General features: G+C 61.1%; 3 protein-coding genes across 3 annotated transcripts; 1 reads left to right on the top strand and 2 right to left on the bottom strand.

Moving 5' to 3' along the window:
- The first annotated feature begins 276 nt into the window (after window positions 1-276).
- On the top strand, window positions 277-5,771 carry LOC119564641 (arf-GAP with coiled-coil, ANK repeat and PH domain-containing protein 1). The gene is made up of 10 exons (XM_043537140.1): window positions 277-338; window positions 938-1,143; window positions 2,197-2,266; window positions 2,511-2,605; window positions 2,878-3,044; window positions 3,334-3,518; window positions 3,618-3,727; window positions 3,986-4,096; window positions 4,216-4,265; window positions 4,992-5,771. Exons 1-10 carry the CDS (start codon window positions 294-296, stop codon window positions 5,090-5,092), a joined length of 1,140 nt encoding a protein of 379 aa, XP_043393075.1. The 5' UTR covers window positions 277-293; the 3' UTR covers window positions 5,093-5,771.
- A 1,300-nt stretch (window positions 5,772-7,071) lies between these two features.
- Window positions 7,072-13,115, bottom strand: LOC102929437 (monocarboxylate transporter 13). The gene is made up of 4 exons (XM_043537075.1): window positions 12,911-13,115; window positions 12,419-12,562; window positions 9,784-10,551; window positions 7,072-7,904 (listed from the first exon to the last, which is right to left on the bottom strand). The coding sequence occupies exons 1-4, from the start codon at window positions 13,113-13,115 to the stop codon at window positions 7,624-7,626; spliced, it is 1,398 nt and encodes a 465-aa protein (XP_043393010.1). The 3' UTR covers window positions 7,072-7,623.
- A 967-nt stretch (window positions 13,116-14,082) lies between these two features.
- Window positions 14,083-20,956, bottom strand: LOC102929658 (monocarboxylate transporter 13-like). The gene is made up of 5 exons (XM_027825982.3): window positions 20,882-20,956; window positions 19,842-20,067; window positions 19,489-19,632; window positions 17,695-18,462; window positions 14,083-15,154 (listed from the first exon to the last, which is right to left on the bottom strand). The coding sequence occupies exons 2-5, from the start codon at window positions 20,056-20,058 to the stop codon at window positions 15,000-15,002; spliced, it is 1,284 nt and encodes a 427-aa protein (XP_027681783.2). The 5' UTR covers window positions 20,059-20,067; window positions 20,882-20,956; the 3' UTR covers window positions 14,083-14,999.
- Between the last annotated feature and the right edge of the window lie 848 nt (window positions 20,957-21,804).

Below are 21,804 nucleotides of genomic sequence, written 5' to 3' on the forward strand. Positions count from 1 at the left end.
GCAGGCCGAGCCCCCCGGCCAGGTACGGACCCCCCCGGGGACCCCCCAAACCCCCCATGGCCTCGGCCTTCAGCGAGGGGCAGGCCGAGCCCCCCGGCCAGGTACGGACCCCCCGGGGACCCCCCAAACCCTCCCATGGCCTCAGCCTTCAGCGAGGGGCAGGCCGAGCCCCCCGGCCAGGTAAGGACCCCCCCGGGGACCCCCCAAACCCCCCATGGCCTCGGCCTTCAGCGAGGGGCAGGCCGAGCCCCCCAGCCAGGTACGGACCCCCCTGGGGACCCCCCAAACCCCCCATGGCCTCAGCCTTCAGCGAGGGGCAGGCCGAGCCCCCCGGCCAGGTACGGACCCCCCCGGGGACCCCCCAAACCCTCCCATGGCCTCAGCCTTCAGCGAGGGGCAGGCCGAGCCCCCCAGCCAGGTACGGACCCCCCCGGGGACCCCCCAACCCCCCCCCATGGCCTCGGCCTTCAGCGAGGGGCAGGCCGAGCCCCCCGGCCCCCCAGCCAGGTACAGACCCCCCTGGGGACCCCCCCAAAACCCCCCATGGCCTCGGCCTTCAGCGAGGGGCAGGCCGAGCCACCCGGCCAGGTACGCCCCCCCCCCCGGAGACCCCCTAAACTCCCCCATGGCCTCAGCCTCCGGGCCGAGCCCCCCAGCTAGGTACAGACCCCCCCGTGAACCCCCCAAAATCCCCCGTGGCCTCGGCCTTCAGCCAGAGGCAGCTGGAGACCCCTTATCTGGTCGGAGGGGGGCTGCGGGTGGGGATCGGGGGGCTGCTGTTGGGGAATGGGGGGTCTGTGGGGAAGAAGCAGGGGGCACTGTGGGGAAATGGGGGGCTGCGGGTGGGGAGCGGGGAATGCCGTGGAAGTAGGGGGGCTGCGGGCCGGGAGCGAAGCGCCCAGGCAGCCCCCTAACCCCGCGCCCCCCCCCCCCCCAGCACCCGGAGCGCCCCGCCTCGCTGGTGGGGGGCACCCTGGAGGCGTGGGGCCGGAGCCCGCGGGCGGGCGGGGACAAGCGGGTGCTGGACCAGGTGCAGCGGCTGGAGGGGAACGCGCAGTGCTGCGACTGCCGGGAGCCCGCGCCCGAGTGGGCCAGCATCAACCTGGGCATCACCCTGTGCATCGAGTGCTCCGGCATCCACCGGTACCCCCCGAACCCCCCCGAGCCCCCCACTGCCCTCCCGAACCCCGATCTCCCCCTGCTCCCCCACTGCCCTCCCGAACCCCGATCTCCCCCGGCCTGGGCATCACCCTGTGCATCGAGTGCTCCGGCATCCACCGGTACCCCCCGAACCCCCCCCCGAGCCCCCCACTGCCCTCCCGAACCCCGATCTCCCCCTGCTCCCCCACTGCCCTCCCGAACCCCGATCTCCCCCGGCCTGGGCATCACCCTGTGCATCGAGTGCTCCGGCATCCACCGGTACCCCCCCGAACCCCCCCCGAGCCCCCCACTGCCCTCCCGAACCCCGATCTCCCCCTGCCTGGCCATCACCCTGTGCATCGAGTGCTCCGGCATCCACCGGTACCCCCCGAACCCCCCCCCGAGCCCCCCACTGCCCTCCCGAACCCCGATCTCCCCCGGCCTGGGCATCACCCTGTGCATCGAGTGCTCCGGCATCCACCGGTACCCCCCGAACCCCCCCCCCGAGCCCCCCACTGCCCTCCCGAACCCCGATCTCCCCCTGCTCCCCCACTGCCCTCCCGAACCCCGATCTCCCCCAGCCTGGGCATCACCCTGTGCATCGAGTGCTCTGGCATCCACTGGTACCCCCCGAACCCCCCCGGGGTCCCCCGAGCCCCCCACTGCCCTCCCGAACCCCAGTCTCCCCCAGCTCCCCCGGCCTGGGCATCAGCCTGTGCATCGAGTGCTCCGGCATCCACCAGTACCCCCCGGGGCCCCCCGAGCCCCCCAGTGCCCTCCCGAACCCCGATCTCCCCCTGCTCCCCCACTGCCCTCCCGAACCCCGATCTCCCCTGGCCTGTGCATTGAGTGCTCCGGCATCCACCGGTCCCCCCCCGAACACCACCGGCTCCTCACTGCGCCCCCATCCCTCCACTGCCCCCTGACCTCCCCTTGCCCCCCTCCCAAGCCCCCCAGCCTGGCCACTGAGAGCTCCGGCGCATATGGGCCTTGGGGGGCAGCCGGGGGGTCCCCTCTGAGCCCCCCCTGGCTGACTTCTCCCCCCCTCTGTCACAGGAGCCTGGGGGTCCATTTCTCCAAGGTTCGCTCCCTGACGCTCGACTCCTGGGAGCCGGAGCTCGTCAAGGTAACGGTGTGGGGGGGGGGGGTCCGCCTGAGGGGGGTGTCTCACGAGGGGTGGGCTCAAGGGGGGCAGGGCAGGGGGTGACCTGGGGGGCTGTTTGCCCGTGGAGTCGCACCGCCTCCCCATGTTGGTGGGTTGCAGGGTCTGGTCACTGGGCCACAGGATGGGGGTCAGGCCCTGGCGGGGGGCGGGGATCAACATCTCTAATGTGACTGCCCCCCCGTGTGTCCCTTTTCTCCCCCCCCAGCTGATGTGCGAGCTGGGGAACGGAGCCCTGAACCGCATCTACGAGGCGCGTGTGGACGAGATGACGGTCAAGAGACCCCAGCCCGGCTGCTCCCGGTGAGCCCCCCCAGCGCCCCCCTGAACCCTCCGGCCCCCTCCCCGTGCCCCTCCTCCAGGCTGGCAGCTCCAAGTGATGCCCCCCTGGCTCGGCCCTCTCCAGCCCCCCTCCGCAGCGCCCCTGAACCTCCTGGCCCCTCTCCCAGCCCAGCTGCTTATCCTGACCCCCCCCCCCCACGCCCACAAACACCCCCACAAGGCTGTGTCCTCCCCCCGCACCAGCAGGGGCTGCCCAGTCTAACCCCCCGCCCCCACCGGGCTCCCCCCCACAGGGCGGAGAAGGAGAGCTGGATCCGGGCCAAATACGTGGAGAAGAAATTCATCACCAAGTTGCCGGAGGCACGGCTGAGCCGGGGGGGGCGCCGGGGACCCCTCGACCGGGACCGGCCCCCCAGGCCCCCCCTCAAACCCAAACCGGGCAGCGTTGGCCGGGCTGCAGGTACCTGACGGGGGAAGGGGTTAAGATCCTGGGGAGGAGGGAATCCTGTGGGGGGCGGGGGGTGAGTGTAGGGCTGCGGGGGGGGGTGCGTGTGTCTGTGTCTAACCCAGCCCCCTTCTTCCACCCCTGCAGAGCCGGGGTGGGGGGGTGGCGTGCGGCTGTGGGGGGGAGGGACACATGGCTGGGGTGGGTGCGGCTGGGCAGGTGGACGCCTTGGGTGTAGCTCGGTGGACATGACCAGGTGGCTCCCCCGCCCCCCACACTTTCCCCCCCCCCCGCCCCGTTCCAGAGCCAGGGGAGGCCGGCTCCCCCCCTGAAGACCTGCGCAGCCTCCACCCGGGGGCGCTGCTTTACTGGGCCGCCGGCCACCAGAACCTGCCCACCATGGCCGACGCCCTGGCCCACGGCGCCGACGTCAACTGGGTCAACGCCGCCGAGGACAGCCGGACCCCGCTGCTGCGGGCCGTGGCCGCGGTAGGTGGGGCGCGGGGGGGGAAAGGGGGCTTAGCTGGGGGGGTGGGGGGGGCGTTAACCCCTTGTGCCCCGGCTCACTCCGCCTCTCCCCGTCCCCAGAACTCCCTGCTGGCCTGCGAGTTCCTGCTGCAGAACGGAGCCAACGTCAACCAGGCCGACAGCGCCGGGCGGGGGCCCCTGCACCACGCCACCATCCTGGGCCACACCGGGTAGGTCGGGGGGGGGCTGGGGTCTGCCCAGGGGGGCTGGGGCCCGCCCGGGGGGCCCGCCCAGCCAGGACGGGGAATTCTGGGGGGTTGCTGTTCCTCACCTGGCCACTAGATGGCGCCAGCACCGCCACACTGGTGGCACCCGCCACCCCTTGGATGCACCGGCGGCGAAGCTAAGCAGGGCCGGGGCCGTGTGGCCGGCCTGAAGGGGGGACCTGGGCTCCCCCACCCGCCTCTCACGGCTCTGCTCTCTGATAGGCTGGCCTGCCTGTTCCTCAAGCGGGGGGCCAATCTGAATGCGGTCGACATGGAGGGGAAGGAACCGCTCTCCATCGCCATAGACACGGCCAACGCGGACATCGTCACCCTGTGAGTCCCCTGCTCCCCCCCACCCCCCAGGTTGGGATGGCGGGCGGGGGGGGAGGCGGGGTTGCTGATGGAGGGGGAGGGGAATGTATCTCATTTTCTGCTTCCCCCCCCCCTTGCAGGCTGCGGCTGGCCAAGATGCGGGAGGCGGAGGTCGCGCAGGGACAGTCAGGTGGGTGTCTTGTCTTGGGGGCCCAGGGCTGGGCTAGCAGGGACTGTGGGTCAGGAGTGAGGGGCTCCGGCAGGGCTGTGGGGGGCAGGGCTGGGCTAGCAGGGGGCTGTGGGTTGGGAGTGAGGGGCACCGGCAGGGCTGGGGGGGCAGGGCTGGGCTAGCAGGGACTGTGGGTCAGGAGTGAGGGGCACCGGCTGGGCTGGGGGGGGCAGGGCTGGGCTAGCGGGGGGCTGTGGGTCGGGAGTGAGGGGCACCGGCAGAGCTGGGGGGGTCAGGGCTGGGCTAGCAGGGGGCTGTGGGTCGGGAGTGAGGGGCTCCAGCAGGGCTGTGGGGGGCAGGGCTGGGCTAGCAGGGGGCTGTGGGGCTGGAGTGAGGGGCACCGGCAGGGCTGGGGGGGCAGGGCTGGGCTAGCAGGGACTGTGGGTTGGGAGTGAGGGGCACCGGCTGGGCTGGGGGGGGCAGGGCTGGGCTAGCGGGGGGCTGTGGGTCGGGAGGGAGGGGCACCGGCTGGGTTGGGGGGGGCAGGGCTGGGCTAGCAGGGGGCTGTGGGGCGGGAGGGAGGGGCACCGGCAGGGCTGGGGGGGCAGGGCGGGGCTAGCAGGGGGCTGCGGGTCAGGAGTGGGGGGCACCGGCAGGGCTGTGGGGGGCAGGGCTGGGCTGGCAGGGGGCTGCGGGGCGGGACTGGGGGGGCACCTTGCCCCACTCCTACGCCCTTTGCCCTCCCAGGCGACGAGACCTACCTCGACATCTTCCGGGACTTCTCCCTGATGGCGTCCGACAACCCCGAGAAGTTGACCCGCCGCGACCTGAAACTCACCACCCTGTAGCCCCCGGGGGGGGGCACCGCCGAGCCACCATCGCCTTTCATGTGTCTGTCGGGGGGCGGGGGGGGGAGAGAATCCCCTCCCCCACTCCTGGCTCCTCCCCCTTCCCCGGCTGGGCGGGGCAGCGATGCAGTGGGGACTCCTCCCCCCAGCCCCGGGCTGCCTTGTTAATTACCCCCCCCCATTGTTCTGTTGCTTTGATGTGACTCTTGGGTAAGAGGTAATAGGGGGTAGGGGCCGATTTCCTGTCGCCCCCACTCCTGCCCCCTATCCCAGGCCAGGGGCTGATCTTTTGGCCCCTAGATCGCCCCCTCGTTATAAGGCAGGGGCTTACCCTTCCCCCACCTCCATTATGGGGAGGGGCTTCTCCCTGGCCCCCCTTCTGGCCCCCAGATTCCCCCCTCCCGTTTATGGGGCAGGGGCTAATCTCATATCCCCACCAGTCCTATTTATTGTTTCTATGGGACCACCCTCCCTGTTTGTTGTTTTAACCCCCCCCCAATGGACACGCACACGGCCCCCCTCCTCCGGTTGAGATGTCTTTCTTCTGAGTGGGGGGCCCCCGTCTCTGAATGGAGGGGAAGGAGGAGCCCCCCTTCCCCCCCCCACTGCGGGAGCAGCGGGAGATCCGGGCATCTGTACAAAGCTGGCATGCAATAAACAGACCAGGCTGGAATATCAACTCCTGCGTCCATCTCTGGGGCAGGGCGGCTGGTTATCCAGGGACCCCTGGCCCGGTGCTGAGATGCAGCCACCTCTGGGGCAGGGCAGCTGGTTATCCAGGGACCCCTCGCCCGGCGCTGAGATGCGCCCACCTCTGGGGCGGGGCGGCGGTTTACACAGGGACCCCTGGCCCGGTGCTGAGATGCGCCCACCTCTGGGGCGGGGCGGCTGGTGACACGGGGATCCTGTAGCTTCGTCACCTGTTTCTCCATCTCCCCACCACGTGGTGGCGTTGTCCGTGTGTCTCCTCCCCTAGAGGGCAGCGCTGGGTTCACCCTTGGGGCTGGAGGGGGCAGCGCCTATCTCACCTACCCCACTCCCGGGCGTTTTCAGGTGGGCGCGTCCGGGAGCTTGGATCCTCGGGCACGGGGCAGCCCCTCTGGGTGCAAATCCGGGGGTGGGGGGCTGGTGAATTTCACCCCTGCCCTGCCACATGCCTCTGGTACCCCACCCAAATTGCCCCTTCTGCACCCCCCACAGGAGCATGGAGATCTCCAGGTGACAGTGAGGTTCACTGTTCCTTCCTGCTCCCCGGGATACTAGGGTCCAGGAGGCCTGGCTCCCAGCCCCCCACCTGCTCTAACCACCAGCCCCCACTCCCCAGCCAGAGCCCGGGAGAGAACCCAGGAGTCCTGGCTCGCGGCCCCCGCAGCTCTAACCCACCAGCCCCCACTCCTCTCCTGGAGCTCGGGAGAGAACCCAGGAGTCCTGCCTCCCAGCCCAGCCCTGCTCTAACCCACCAGCCCCCACTCCCCTCCCAGAGCCGGGGAGAGAACCCAGGAGTCCCCGCTCGTCCCCACATCTGCAACGTCTCCGTAGCCTCTTTCAGCCACACCCCCCGAAACCTCACGCATGATTCCAGCCTGTCTCCTTTCCGCCTCCCTGTCTCTGCCCTCCAAGGGTCCCATTGACCCGGCTTGCCCGTGGGCCTGGAGCACCGAGATAAGGGCGGGTGGGGTTGGGCGCTGCTGATAAGAAATACAGCTGAAGCTTCAAAAGGGCCTCTGGGGTCAGCCGTGGGCTCGGCTCCCAGGGTGAACCTGGTGCCTACCCTGCGTTTAACGCCGAGAGCGTGGTTTTCCGGCAAATGTTTTTTCAGTAGGGTCTACACAAACTTCAAGGGGAGAAGCCGGTGGAAGAGCGGACCTGAGGTGTAAAAATGGAGTAACCCTCTCAGAAGAGTGACTCTGGATTTAAACTATTGACTGAACTGGAGTCACTCAGGATTTACACCACTGAGTGAATTGGAGTGGCTCTGGATTCACACAGGTGGTATTGAGCTCAGTATCTGGCCCTTTTTGCACTGCAGCGACTCTGGATTTACACCGGTGGAATTGAGATCAAAGTCTGGTCCTTATAGCTTTTATTGATTGGGAGTGACTCTGGATTTACACCATTGAGTGAATTGGAGTGGCTCTGGATTCACACTGGTGGTACTGAGCTCAATATCTGGCCCTTTTTGCATTGCAGCGACTCTGGATTTACACCGGTGGAATTGAGATCAAAGTCTGGTCCTTATGGCTTTTATTGATTGGGAGTGACTCTGAATTTGCACCATTGACTGAACTGGAATGACTGGATTTACACCAGTGGAACTGAGATGTGAATCTGGCCGTTACACTGAACTCTGGATTTACACTAGCATCACTGAGCTCAGAGTCTGGTCCTTATATCATTGTCCGAACTGGAGCCACTCTGGATTTACACCATTAACTGAACTGGAGTTACTCTGGATTTACACCACTGGAACTAAGCTCAGAATCTAGCCTGCTCTGATTACCCTCCTCCCCCATTTCCAATGTCACTTCATCTCACTCCTCTCTAGGACGTTGTTGTCCTGATTTAAGTGGGGACCGTTGTCCTGGGCCGTTCCCAGAGCTCAGCGCCCAGGGCTCCCTTGTGCAGGGGTGGTCTCCATTCTGGTGGGTTAAATTCCCAGCATCCTCTGGGTCACCTGACTGTTTGGGAGGAGAAGCAGTGGAACAGGAGCAAAAGTTTGGCACTGTAAAGAGGACCAGGCCCCCCGCCATGAGGAAAGTCCCAGATGCTATGAAAGAGACTGTGTAGCTCCCAGTCACATCCCTTAGGAAACCTAGTACACAAAAGAACACAAGTTATACCAATCTTAGGGGTACCTAGAACCCAGCTTGCATCATTTTGTGACACCTACAATGTACCGAGTTGGAGCGGACTATAGTTTATATGGTATCGTGCATCTAGCTCACACCATGTTACGCCAATCTAGAACCCAGCATGCCTATTTGCGTTACCTAGAACGTGCGGAGTCAGAACAGACAACATGTGATTATGATGCATCTAGAACACAGCATGTTAAGCCTACCTGGAACCCAGAATGCATCATCTTTGTGCTACCTAGGACATATTAAGCTGGAGTTGACTATAGCTCATAGGCACTGCCTAGGATTCAACTACTTATGGCTACCTAGAACCCAGCATGCAGCCAACGGTAGGTATCTAAAATGCAGCAAGATTGGAATTGCGACAAAAGTCCCATGGGTAAAGTTAGGCACAACAATGGAGGCTATGAGCTATTTGTGACAAAGCGGGACTGTTCTTAATGTTTCCTCTGAGTAGTGTGGGAGTGCCTCAGTTTCCCCTAGGCAGTTCTTAAGTATCTAGGTAGGGGATGAGGGTGTATGATCATTGCAGAGCCCTAGAGGGCAGGTGTGTGCAGGGGTCTGGACACAGAGAATGGCCGACACCCTGTTTCCTGGCCACTGATGGCCTGGGCCCTTCCCCCCTGCAAGGTGAGAGCTAAAGGGTTGGAGAACAAAGGAATCAGGTGCCCTCCTGGCCCGGAAAGGGACAAAGCCCAGAGGAGGAGGGGCTGGAGAGAGTTTCAGTTTGGGGCTGGCTGGGGACATGGAGTGAAGTGCAGACGGGGTTGTCTGGCTCACTGCCCCCCAGAAGGGACCCAGCTGAGGGGTCCTGTTCTCTGCACCTACAAGCTCAGTTTTAGACCATGTTCCTGTCGTCTAATACACCTTCTGTGTTACTGGCTGGCTGAGAGTCCCGTCTGACTGTGGAGTTGGGGGGCAGGACCCTCTGGCTTCCCCAGGACCCCACACTGGGGGAAGCACACGGAGGGGCAGAGGATGCTGAATGCTCCGAGGTCAGACCCAGGAAGGTGGAAGCCGGGTGAGCTGTGTGTCCTGCCGACAGGCTGCTCCCAGAAAGGAGACTGCCCCAGAGTCCTGCCTGGCTTCGTAGGGAGCAGTTCCAGAGCATCGCCCGGGGACTCCGTGACACTATTCACAACCCAGCAAGGTTGTGATTTCTAGAACATAAGCTGGAGTAGTCACCAAGAGAGTTTGAGCCTGGAGTTGTGTGCAGTTTACAGGTTTAGGGCTCCCTGGAAAACACAAGTCTACCTAGAACGCAGAGCAGATCGAGTTCCAATTGCCTAGAAAGCTGGATTCAGGAGATGCCCGTGACCCACAGCGTTAGAGCTACCTAGAACCTAGGGAATATAGTGTTCCAACTATCCAGAAAGCCAAGTACTGGAGTTGTCCTTAACCAATATGGTTACAGCTATCTTGAACCCAGGCCTTCTAGTGTTCAAATAATCTAGACAGCTGGGATGTGAAGTCATGTCTAGCGCAGAGGGTTAGAGCTACCTAGAACCTAAGCATGTAGCATGCCAGTTACTCAGAAAGCCAGGTTCTAGAGCTGCCTACAGCCCATAGGGCTAGCACTACCTAGAATGCACAAATTTAGGGGTCTGTGAATGACGAAACCATGGCCCCAGCAGTGACCCCAAAGGTTAGAGGGTGGGTGAAATGGTACCCCGACTGAAGAGATCACCTACAACCTGGTTCCTGCTTGTGGGTCACCAGAACCTCCCTGGCCACTTCACACTGGCTGATCCATGACCGTGGAATGAGCAGCCAGGGGATGGGAGGTGCTTGCTGTCTACAGTAGGGGGAGAAAGGCAAACTCCAACACCTTACCAGATAACGGGGGGCCAGCCAGAGCCCCAAAACTCTCCAGTAGGTTTATGAGCCCAGTAGCTTCTGAGATCCGACCAGTCCCCACGATTTCCACCAGGCTGGAGAATTTCAGTGGGATAACGGCACCAGCTAAGAACCCATAGCAGATGTCAATGCCCATCAGGATGGGATAGGTGTGCCCAAAGGGAACCAGGAGCAGCGTGACGCCCGTCAGGAGGATCCAGAGAGTCAGGATGTGAAGGAGGCGGAAGGCCCTGCGGGCATCCAGCCAGCCAGCCACCAGGCGGCCACACAGATCGGTGGCACCCATCGCGGACACGAGGCAGGCAGCCTGGTATTCGTCAAAGCCTATCTCGCGGGCGTGGGGCACTAGGTGGGCAAAGGGGACAAGGTAGCCCAAATTCATCAACAGGCCAGCTACAGCAAAGGTCAGGAAAGGCCGACTGGCGAGCAAAGCCAGGCCAAACAGGGAGGACAGCTTCGCCAGCCACGACCTCTGTGGGGCTGGTGCCAGAGCCAAGTCCTCTGCCAGGGCCAGCGGGCGGAGGAGGGTGCCACATGCCACCAGGTGGAAGGTCAGGCCCGCCACGATCATGAGCCCTCCACGCCAGCCATAGGAGTCCACCAGGAACTGGAAGAGGGGGGAGAAGGCCAGCGAGGACAACCCAGGTGCAGAGAAGGCCACAGCGGTGGCCAGCCCCCGGCGTCGTTTGAAGTAACGGGCAAGCATGGCCACTGAAGGGGCAAAGACTAGCGCGCCACCGAAGCCTGCAAGAGAGGTGGGGAACTGGGGTTATGGGGGTTGGATAGGTGGGCTCTCCTGCTTTGAGCCAGGAGATTGTGCTACTTAGAATGGTTTGAGTCGGAGTCGACTACAGCTTGTGTGGATGTGTCTAGGATACACCATGCTGAGCCAGCGTAGAACCCCGCATGAATCCTGTTTGTGCGACCTACAACGTCTGGAGCTGGAGTAGACTACAGCGTATAGGCCTAGGACGCATCTAGAATGCACCATGCTATGCCAACCTAGAACCCACCGTGAATCCTGTTTGTGTGACCTAGAACGTCTGGGGCTGGAGTAGGCTACAGCGTATAGGCCTAGGACGCATCTAGAATGCACCATGCTTTGCCAACTTGGAACCCACCATGAATCCTGTTTGTGTGACCTAGAACGTCTGGGGCTGGAGTAGACTACAGCGTATAGGCCTAGGACGCATCTAGAATGCACCATGTTATGCCAACCTAAAACCCACTGTGAATCCTGTTTGTGCGACCTACAACGTCTGGAGCTGGAGTAGACTACAGTGTATAGGCCTAGGACGCATCTAGAATGCACCATGTTATGCCAACCTAGAACCCACCGTGAATCCTGTTTTTGTGACCTAGAACGTCTGGGGCTGGAGTAGGCTACAGCGTATAGGCCTAGGACGCATCTAGAATGCACCATGCTATGCCAACTTGGAACCCACCATGAATCCTGTTTGTGTGACCTAGAACGTCTGGGGCTGGAGTAGACTACAGCGTATAGGCCTAGGACGCATCTAGAATGCACCATGTTATGCCAACTTGGAACCCACCATGAATCCTGTGTGTGCGACCTAGAACATCTGGAGCTGGAGTAGACTACAGCTTACAGGGCTAGGATGCATCTGGAGCACACTGTGTTAAGACAAACCTAGAACTAGGCATGACTCCTGTCTGTGCTACCTAGAACCTATTGAACTGAAGTAGACTCCAGCTTGTACAGCTATCGTGCGTCTGGAATGGCCCATGTTAAGCCAACCTAGAACCCATCGTGAATCCTGTTTGTGCTACCTAGAACATATTGGAGTTGTGAAAATGCAGCTCAGATTACACCAAAATGGTCGATTGGATCTGTGTTGATTTCGCATTGGGGTGTGTGTGTGGCATGAAAACCTCCCCCCAAATTAGAACATTCTCATTTTGTCAGGTCCAAATTTCCTTCAACTCTGTTTCCAAACGTGCTCGAAATCAGAACATGCAAAGCTGAGATTGGTTCAGACTTTTCGATGCACCGCAAACTTCGACAAATGTCAGTTTTGACCCAAAATGCACAGCCCTCCTTCCCCCCCCCACCCCTGCATTGGTCGGGAATTGCCCGCACACCAAAACCCCCATGTCCTCCCTCGCATTATCCGGACACCGGAGGCTACTGGGGAGGAGGGAGTGGAGCGGAGATTTCACAGCTCGTTGGGCCGGGTCAGCCCTTTGTTATAGTGAAGGCTGGAGCCTCAAAGCTCTAGATCCTCGTTGCGCTGGGATTGGGAGCAGGGTTTGCTGATCTAGAACCGGGTTTGCTGTTCTAGAATCTGGTTCTCCAGATCCTTCATTATAGAAGGTTCTAAGCTACAGCCAAGGGCCAGTCAATCCTCACTGCCCAAGCCCAGAGCATCCTTCTGTCCAGATTTTACCCAGAATGCCTTGCTTCCAGGAAGAGGCCTGTGCAATGGGCTAGACTCCCATGGTGCACTGGGGCTACCCGGAATCCCTTGCTCCTGGTCTTGGGTGAGGATGGTCCCAGAGTGCACTGGGTTACCCAGAAGCCCTTGCTCCCAGCCTTGAGCGAGGATACTCCCAGAGGGCACTGAGGCGGGAGGGCTCAGGGGAGACCTACCTGAGAGCAGCCCGATGCTCAGGTACAGGTGCGTCAGGCTGGTGGCGAAGGACGCCAGGAACATGCCCAGCCCCAAGAGGATGCCCCCGGCCATCACCACGGGGCGCGTGCCATACTGGGTGCTGAGGGCCGTGCCCACCGGACCTGCAGGGGGCAGCAGAGGGATACCGGTCGGGCCCCGTTACCCTGCGATGCAGCTGACTCTGGGGGAGGAGTGGAGGTATGTGGAGCTCAGAGCACCCTCCTGTCCTGGAGGATGGTGCAATAAGTGGGGTTGGGAGAATCCCAGTTAAAAACAGCCGCCCTGCCCAAGAGGGGGCTGCATCTCGGCACCGGGTGAGGGGTCCCTGTATAACCAGCCACCCCACCCCAGAGGTGGGCGCATCTCAGCACCGGGTGAGGAGTCCCTGTGTAACCAGCCGCCCCGCCGGGCGAGGGATGAGACGTTCTGGTTAAAGCGGGGAGGGAGAAGGCCGGAGAGTCGATACTCACTAGCAAACAGCAGGATGGCTATTGTGATGGACGTGACCCAGGACACGCGCCCCGCCGGCTCCCCGAAGTGCCCCACAAACTCCACGAAGAAGACCCCGAAGGAGCGGATCACCCCGAAAATCAGCCCCGACTCCAGGAAGACTGCCAGGGCTACCAGCCAGCCCCAGCCCCCGTCGGGGGGCTCCAAGAGGACGGGGCGCTCCATGGAGATTCAGTGCAGAGCGCCGGAGGCGAGTCTGGCATAATCAGCTGCCTCACTCCTCCCCAGAGGGGGTAGCCCCTCGGTGCTGGGTGAGCAATCTCTGTGCAACACTGCTGTGTGGCTGATCAATCTGCTCCACCCCAGAGGTGACTCCATGATGAACGGTCCCCAGGCAGCGCAGCAGGGGGGTCGGGCCATGAATCAGCAGCCAGGCCCTACGCCAGAGGTGGCTGCATCCCAGCGAGTGCCCTGCAGAATGACCCTGTGGCTGTTAACCTCGGGGTGGGTGGGGCTGCACAGAGGCCCCCTCGACCCTCTCCCGGCTCCGGGGACCCGGCAAACAGCAGCAGGGTGCCTGGCACTAGACGGCAACCCGGGTCTCAAAGGTTGGGCTTTCTTATCAGTGAATTGTGAGGCGAAGTCCGCAGCTGAGAGGAGGCGTCTAATGGCAGCCCCACCCTTCCCCCCTCCCCAGGTGTTGCTAGGCTATGAACCCCATCAGTCTGGCCCCTGGTGGGTGTGGGAGAAAACTGGGGGCAGCTGGTTAGCCAGGGACCCCTCGCCTGGCACTGAGATGCGGCCACCTCTGGGGCGGGGCGGCTAGTTACATAAGGATCCCTCACCCGGCACTGAGATGTGGCCACCTCTGGAGCAGGGCAGCTGGTTACACAGGGATCCCTCACCCGGCACTGAGATGCGGCCACCTCTGGAGCAAGGCATCTGGTTACACAGGGATCCCTCACCCGGCACTGAGATGTGGCCACCTCTGGAGCAGGGCAGCTGATTACACAGGGACCCCTCACCCAGCACTGAGATGCGGCCACCTCTGGGGTGGGGCGGCTGGTTATACAGGGGCCCTTCACCTAGTGCTGAGATGCAGCCACTGCTGGGGCAAGGCAGCACCAGGTATAACCAGCTGCCCCACCCCAGAGGTGGTTGCATCACAGCACCAGGTGAGGGATCCCTGCATAACCAGCCGCCTCGTCCCAGAGGCGGCCGCATCTCAGCGCCGGGCGAGGGGTCCTTGTGTAAATATCTCTGGAGCTGGGCTGACACAGAGCTGGCTCCCCCGTCTCTCCAGCCTCACTGGAAGGCTGTGGCCAGTTCTGCGGGGGGTGGGGGGAGGGACACGCGTCACGAAAGCCATTCAGGGTGTGCAACTCCAGGGGAAGGAAGCCGAGCTAGTCAAGGCATCACATTTCTGCCATCAACAACCGGTTGTTTGAGCTAGAGACCCTCACCACAGAGGGTCTGGCAGAGTCGCCGTGTGTCCCTTTCCCCACTTAGTTTGTTTTCCAATCTCCCCCTAAATCAACAGGGTTCTAGCTATCAATGCCTCGACCGTGCCCTGAAAGTTTGGAACCGATCGGCCGGGGCGGCCGGTTGCGACCGTGTTACGCACAGACAGACAGAGAAACGCGGTCAAAGGGAGGAGACGACCTTCACTAGCTTGGCCAATCAAGCGCAAATTTTTCATGGGGAGGGCGATTAACCAGGGGGGCCAATTTCCCCTAGAGTGGTGGCATCTTCTCCATCACGCGTGTCCTTTTAAATCAAGACTGCTAGCTCGACCATCAGATATGGGCTGTAGGCAGGAATGGCTGGAGTTCTCTGTGCCATGCAGAAGGTCAGACTAGGGGACCATTGGGGTCCTTTGTAGCCTGAAAGATCTCGGATGCTTTGGACACCAGTTTGCAAAGAGGAGTGAATCTGGACTGGGTAGCTTCCTCCTTCTATCTCTTATGCATCCTCCAACCGTCTTACGATGGTCAGCGAAGAAGCAGACACCTATCGGCTGGCTCCGTATACAGTACTCGCTGTTCTGCCTCCTGCTGACCTCTCACTTCTGATCTGGTTCTCTGGGACAACCCCCTAGGAGCTAAAGTCTCAGGGGTCTCCCCTGGTCTCCTCCTCAGTTGTCGAGTCCATGGGACAGGAGAAATAATTTGGCAGGGCAAAAAGGAGCAAACTTCCAGCGAGGAGGAAAGTCCCTGCTACAGTGAAAGAGGCTGTGTAGTCCCCAGTCATGTCCCGCAGCCAACCTAGAACATACAATGCTTTGGGTTACCGAGAGCACACGGCATGTGTCACCTAGAACCCGGAGCATCTAATTATTTAGACATGCTAGAACATACAAGTCTTTGTGTTATCTAGAATGCACTACATGTTACCTGGAACCCATAATATCTAATTCTCTAGACATCCCAGAACATATGTGGCTTTAAGTTATCTAGAGTGTACAATATGCATTACCTAGAACCCAAAATGCCTCATTGCCTAGACATCCTGCACGGATTATCTAGAAAGTACTGTATGTGTCACCTAAATCACAGAACATCTTGGTGTCTAGACAGACTAGATGGTACGAAGTGATGGGTTACCTAGAAAGTACTGAAAGAGCTACCTAGAACCCCAAAGCCTGGTGGTTTGGACAGCCTAGAACATATCTGCTTGACAGTCTCATGGGACTATGCAGACCACAGTCATGGATTATCTCAAACACATTTTCAGTGATACTTATACTCCAGAACACCATATTCTATACATATCCTGCTGTTGTCTCTTGTCTTATACTTAGATGGTAAGGGCTTTGGGGGAAGGACCATCTGTGATGAAGTGGGACTGTTTTTAATGTTTCCTCTGAACAATGTGGGGGTGCCTTAGTTTGAACGAGGAGTAATGGTCAGAACGAGGAGTAATGGTCTCAAGTTGCAATGGGGGAGGTTTAGATTGGATATTAGGAAAAACTTTTTCATTAAGAGGGTGGTGAAACACTGGAATGCGTTACCTAGGGAGGTGGTAGAATCTCCTTCCTTAGAGGTTTTTAAGGTCAGGCTTGACAAAGCCCTGGCTGGGATGATTTAACTGGGACTTGGTCCTGCTTCGAGCAGGGGGTTGGACTAGATGACCTTCTGGGGTCCCTTCCAACCCTGATATTCTATGATTCTATGATTGATTCTATGATTCCTCTAGGCAGTTCTTAACTATCTAGGGGGTGGGGTAAGGGGGTATGGTCGTTGCAGAGCCCTAGAGGGCAGGTGTGTGCAGGGGTCTGGACACAGAGGATGGCCGACACCCTGTTTCCTGGCAACTGATGGCCCGGGCCTTCCCCCCTGCAAGGTGAGAGCTAAAGGGTTGGAGAACAAAGGAATCTGGTGACCTCCTGGCCCAGGAAAGGAAAAAAGCACGGGGGCTGGGGGGGAGCTGGAGAGAGTTTCAGTTTGGGGCTGGCTGGGGACATGGAGTGAAGGGCAGACAGGGTTGTCTGGCTCACTGCCCCCCAGAAGGGACCCAGCTGAGGGGTCCTGTTCTCTGCACCTACAAGCTCTGTGTCAGACCATGTTCCTATCGTATAATAAACCTCTGTTTTACTGGCTGGCTGAGAGTCCCGTCTGACTGCGGAGTTGGGGGGCAGGACCCTCTGGCTTCCCCAGGACCCCACCTAGGCGGACTCGCTGTGGGAAGCGCACGGAGGGGCAGAGGAGGCTGAATGCTCCGAGGTCAGACCCAGGAAGGTGGAAGCTGTGTGAGCTGTGTGTGCTGCAGACAGGCTGCTCCCAGAAAGGAGACTGCCCCAGAGTCCTGCCTGGCTTCGTAGGGAGCAGTTCCAGAGCATCGGCCGGGGACTCCGTGACACCATCTTTGGATTCTATACTGCACCTAGCACAATCGAGTTCCAGTCCATGACAAGGGCTCCTATGTCGACAGTAATCAATCACTAATAATGTTCTAGCTAGCTGGCCTACATCAGGCATTAGCCTACATGATTTCAGGCTACATAGGCCCACATGGGTTTATTGGCTACCTAGAACCCATACTTAGAACCCAGAATGCCACGATTTAGTTCTCAGGATTGGAGTCATCTTTAGATCATATGATGAGGGCTTTTTAGAGTTGTTAGAGCTACCTAGGTCCCGGAGTGCCACAGCCTAGCACCCAGGATTGGCATCCCCTTTCAACCATATTCCTAGGGCTATTTAGACAATGGGAGGCTTTGGGTGACCTAGAACATATTGTTCAACTAGAACCCAGGTCTTCTGAGTCCCAGGCCAGGGCCTTGTTTTGGGGGAAGGTTTAATTCTGGGGGTTACCTGTAATTAATGGGTCACCTTCCTTTTTGTTTCCCTCCCTCCCTACAGCCCTCTCTATGAAGCTAGATTTACGAATTCATGCAAGAAAGGCTGAGAACTTGTGGGAGTGGGTGTCCACCCCCACACAAGACTGGAAGGGGTGATGGTTGCCAAGTAGGGACTCTAGGGGGTAGTCCATAGTTGTTCCCTGGGAGGAGGGAACTGGGAGGCTGGTGAACCCAGAGACGGGGGAGAGGGGGAAGCCAGGACGTAGGGCAGTGACTGGAGAGCCTGTGAGCTGGAACCCAGAGTAGAGGGCAGGCCCGAGTTCTCCTACCAGCCCCTGGGGATGTGTCAGAGACCAGGCAAAGGACGGTGGGCTGCCTGGGACCACTTGTCAGGAAAGACTTTTATCTGCCTCCTTCCTCAATTTCTCCTGGCAGCAACCATTCCAAATACTGGGTCCAAAAGGGACGGGGCAGCCCAGTAGGAAAGAGAACCTGGTTCCTTACCGGACAGAGGAGCCCCCACGAGGGAGCCAGCACTTTCCAGCATTTGCATGAGCCCAATCCCCTCCATGATGTGCCCCGTTCCCACGATCTCCGCCAGGCCGGAGAACTGGAGGGGCACCAGGGCGCCGGCGAAGAAGCCGTAGCAGACGCAGAGGCCCATCAGGAGGGAGTAGCTCTGCCCCAGGGGCACCAGCATCATGGAGAGGCCCGTCAGGACGGTCCAGAGGGTCAGGCTGTGGACCAGGCGGATGGCGAAGCGGTCGGCCAGCCAGCCGCCCACCACACGGCCGCACAGGTCGGCCACGGCGGCCGAGGACAGGAGGAAGGCGGCTCGGTATTCGTCGAAGCCCAGCTCCCGGGCGTGGGGCACCAGGTGGACGTAGGGCACGTAGTAGCCGGCGTCCACCAAGATGAAGGCCACAGAGAACAGGAGGAAGGGCCTGTGGCAGGCCAGGCGTGGCCGGCAGAAGGAGGAGAAGGCCGGCAGCTGCAGCCACCCCGCCTCCGGCACGGATGCCTTGTTGCCCTCCAGCTCCAACGGCCGCAGCAGGGCCCCGGCGGCCACCAGGTTGAAGGAGATGCCGGCCACCACCATGAGGGCCCCCCGCCAGGCGTAGGTGTCCACCAGCAGCTGGAAGAGTGGGGAGAAGGCGAAGGAGGCCAGGCCTGCCCCGGAGACAGCCAGGCCCGTGGCGAAGGCCCGGCGCTTGCCGAAGTACTGGGCCACAGAAGCCACGGAAGGGGTGAAGACCAAGGCCCAGCCCAGTCCTGTGGGGGGGAAAGGAAAGGGAACAGGTGACCAAAACCAGGATTGGTGGGTCTGATCTGGGGATGGGGCAGGTGGGACACCAGGCTGAATGGAGCATTCTAGATAACGCAAAGCATTGTATGTTCTAGGATGTCTAAACAGTTAGATACTCTGGGGTCTAGGTGACACATGCCGTATGTTCTAGGTAACCCAAAGCATTGTATATTCTAGGTTGGCTGCAGGACATGACTGGGGAGAAAGAGCCATTGTCCCTTTAGCATCTGGCCTGGGGGTGGGAGAGTCATGAGCAATTAGAGACACGTCATCTCAAGCCATGCTGGCTGGGTCTGGGATGGGGGGAGGGGAACTCCTGGTGAGGCCTGTGAGTGGGGGGTTCTAGGTGCCAGCTGCCATTGTGCTGCGTTCTAGATCATTGCTCTGGCCCTTGCTCTAGCTTGCCGGAGCTGTGGCGGGGAAGGAACTGGGTGAAATGGACTGGCCTGAGCTAGGCAGGAAATTGGCCTTGCGACAATCTAGGCCACGCTCGCGAGCATGGAGATCTGGGCTAGAGCAACTATGGATGATCCAGAGCAGAGGGTTCTAGAGCTCAGAAGGGGCAGCAGAGTCTGGGCCATGGGCACCACACAGCTCAAGAGCCAAGGCCCTGGGAGGTGTGGGTGTGGGTGTGATTTTCCACTGCTTCGTGTGCCATGGTCTAGCTCCACCACCAGATATGGGCTGGAAGGAGGAGTAGGCAGCAGGGATGGTGCAGGAGGCCAGATTGGATGGTCCCCTCCTGGTCTTAATGTCTAGGACCCGTCTGGGAGGAGGAATGGCTGGAGAACCCTAAAAGAGACCCCCCCCCCCGCCCCAGGACCCTAACCTGAGGACACAGATGCCTGGATTTTACCCAGGAGCCCCTGCTCCCTGGGCAACTATAACTAGACCATGGTGCACTGGGTTACCCAGAAGCCCTTGCTCCCAGCCTTGAATGAGGATACTCCCAGAGGGCACTGAGGTGGGGGGGAGGCTCAGGGGGGACCTACCTGAGAGCAGCCCGATGCTCAGGTACAGGTGGGTCAGGCTGGTGGCGAAGGACGCCAGGAACATGCCCAGCCCCGAGAGGACGCCCCCGGCCATCACCACGGGGCGGGCGCCATACTGGGTGCTGAGGGCGCTGCCCACCGGACCTGCAGGGGGCGGCAGAGAGACATGGGGCGGGCCCCGTTACCCTGCGATGCAGCTGACTCTGGGGGAGGAGTGGGCTTGGGGGGGAGCTCTGGGCTTCCCCCAGCAGGGGCTCTTTGGGGAGCGGTGGCTGGGGGAGGGGGGCTCCCGGCTACTCCACTTCTGTCCCTGAGATCTTAGCCCCCCCCCGACGCCGGGGTCCCTCACTCACCCCCCAGCTGCTGCACGGCGATCCCGATGGAGGTCACCCATGAGACGCGCCCCGCCAGTTCCCCGAAGTACCCCACAAACTCCATGAAGAAGACGCCGAAGGAGCGGATCACCCCGAAAACCAGCGCCGACTGGAGGAAGCCGGCCAGCACCACCATCCAGCCCCAGCCCCCGTCGGGGGGTTCAGGGCACGCAAGTTCTGCCATGGGGTCCCCCATCGCTGTTCCCTGGAGACAGGAGATCAGAAGTTGCTGGGGGGCTGGGGTGGAAAAACAAACCAGCTGAAGGGAAAGAGACGAGGGTCAGTCCATGAACTTTGATGCTGTGGATCCTCTGGCAAGCTAGTCTCCTCAATTCCTGAGACGCAGCTGGGGAAACTGAGGCACAGGGAGACAAAGGCTCCTGCCAGCAACTTACCAGCACAGCTGATGACACAAGGCAGGAGTCCTGGCTTCCAGCCTCCTCCCCCACCCCCGCTACATCCCGCTCCCCTTGCTGGGTTAGAACCCAGGAGTCCTGGCTCCCAGTATCCCCCCTGCTCTAACCACTACACCCCACTCCCCTCCTGGAGTCCTGGCTTCCAGCTCCCCCTGCTCTAACCATCAGACCCAGCTCCTATCCCGGAGCCAAGGATAGAACCCAGGAGTCCTGGCTTCCATCCCCCCGCTGCTCTAACCACCAGATCCTGCTCCCCTCCCAGAGTCGGTGAGAAAACCCAGCAGTCCTGGCTCCCAGCCCCCCGCTGCTTTACCCACCAGCCCCCACTTCCCTCCCAGAGTCAAAGAAAGAACCCAGGAGTCCTGGCTTCCATTCCCCCCTGCTCTAACCACCAGCCCCCACTTCCCTCCGAGAGCCAGGGAGAGAACCCAGGAGTCCTGGCTTCCATTCCCCCCCTGCTCTAACCACCAGCCCCCACTTCCCTCCCAGAGCCAGGGAGAGAACCCAGGAGTCCTGGCTTCCATTCCCCCCTGCTCTAACCACCAGCCCCCACTTCCCTCCCAGAGCCAGGGAGAGAACCCAGGAGTCCTGGCTCCCAGCTACCTCTGGGTCTGCGCTGAGCTCTGGGAGTCCCAGGAGCGCCAGGGACAGGCTGGGGGCCGGGGACTGCAGGCCGTGTCCGAGGGGGGGACGACTCAGATCACACGGCAAATAGGGGGGGCAAAGTCCACTTTGTGTCCTCAAGAATTTCCTTCCACTCCCCCGCCCCCCCAGCCAGGTCACTGGCTCCTTCCCCCTCCCCCTTCGCTTTAAGACAGTGGTTCTCAAACGGTGGGTGGGGACCCCCATTTGAATGGGGCGGCCAGAGCTGGCTGAGAGTTGCTGGGACCCCGGGCCGAAGCCTGAGCCCCACCGCCTGGGCCCCAAGCCCTAGGGCTTCTGCTTTGTTCCCCCTGCCCGGGGCAGTGGGAGTCGAGCTTAGGCTTCGGTCCCCATTCCTGGGGTCATGTAGTCATTTCTGTTGTCAGAAAGGGGGCACAGTGAAGTTTGAGAACCCCCTGCTTTAAGGGCAGGACTGAGACAACTATGGGTCTTGAGAAGGAATGTACCTGGGGCACTGCCAGGACTCCTGGGTTCTCTCCCTGGCTCTGGGAGGGGAGTGGGGGCTAGTGGTTAGAGCGGGGGGGTTGGGACCCAGGACTCCTGGGTTCTCTCCCCGGCTCTGGGAGGGGAGAGGGGGCTGGTGGGTTAGGGCTGGAAGCCAGGACTCCTGGGTTCTCTCCCCGGGTCTGGGAGGGGAGTGGGTGCTAGTGATTAGACCGGGGGGGGGGGGCTGGGAGCCAGGACTCCTGGGTTCTCTCCCCAGCTGTGGGAGGGGAGTGGGGGCTAGTGGTTAGAGCAGCGGGGTGGGGCTGGGATATCATCTGCTATTTTGTTACCCAGTTTTGAGAGATCCTTTTGTAACTCTTCGCAGTCTGCTTGGGACTTAACTATCTTGAGTCGTTTTGTGTCATCGGCCAAGTTTG

Source organism: Chelonia mydas, chromosome 28 (assembly GCF_015237465.2).
Source record: "Chelonia mydas isolate rCheMyd1 chromosome 28, rCheMyd1.pri.v2, whole genome shotgun sequence".
Taxonomy (NCBI): Eukaryota; Metazoa; Chordata; order Testudines; family Cheloniidae; genus Chelonia; species Chelonia mydas.

Bases quoted from the DNA above. Each gene is read 5' to 3' on its own strand.
- LOC102929658 (XM_027825982.3), bottom strand. From the start codon at position 20,058: ATGGGGGACCCCATGGCAGAACTTGCGTGCCCTGAACCCCCCGACGGG. The intron at 19,633-19,841 runs GTGAGTGAGGGA...CGCCCCCTGCAG, and splicing joins CGCCGTGCAGCAGCTGGGGG to GTCCGGTGGGCAGCGCCCTC. The intron at 18,463-19,488 runs GTAGGTCCCCCC...TCCCCCCCACAG, and splicing joins GAGCATCGGGCTGCTCTCAG to GACTGGGCTGGGCCTTGGTC.
- LOC119564641 (XM_043537140.1), top strand. From the start codon at position 294: ATGGCCTCAGCCTTCAGCGAGGGGCAGGCCGAGCCCCCCGGCCAG. The intron at 1,144-2,196 runs GTACCCCCCGAA...CCTCTGTCACAG, and splicing joins GAGTGCTCCGGCATCCACCG to GAGCCTGGGGGTCCATTTCT. The intron at 3,728-3,985 runs GTAGGTCGGGGG...GCTCTCTGATAG, and splicing joins ACCATCCTGGGCCACACCGG to GCTGGCCTGCCTGTTCCTCA.
- LOC102929437 (XM_043537075.1), bottom strand. From the start codon at position 13,115: ATGGAGCGCCCCGTCCTCTTGGAGCCCCCCGACGGGGGCTGGGGCTGG. The intron at 12,563-12,910 runs GTGAGTATCGAC...TGCCCCCTGCAG, and splicing joins AGCCATCCTGCTGTTTGCTA to GTCCGGTGGGCACGGCCCTC. The intron at 10,552-12,418 runs GTAGGTCTCCCC...CCTCTCTTGCAG, and splicing joins GAGCATCGGGCTGCTCTCAG to GCTTCGGTGGCGCGCTAGTC.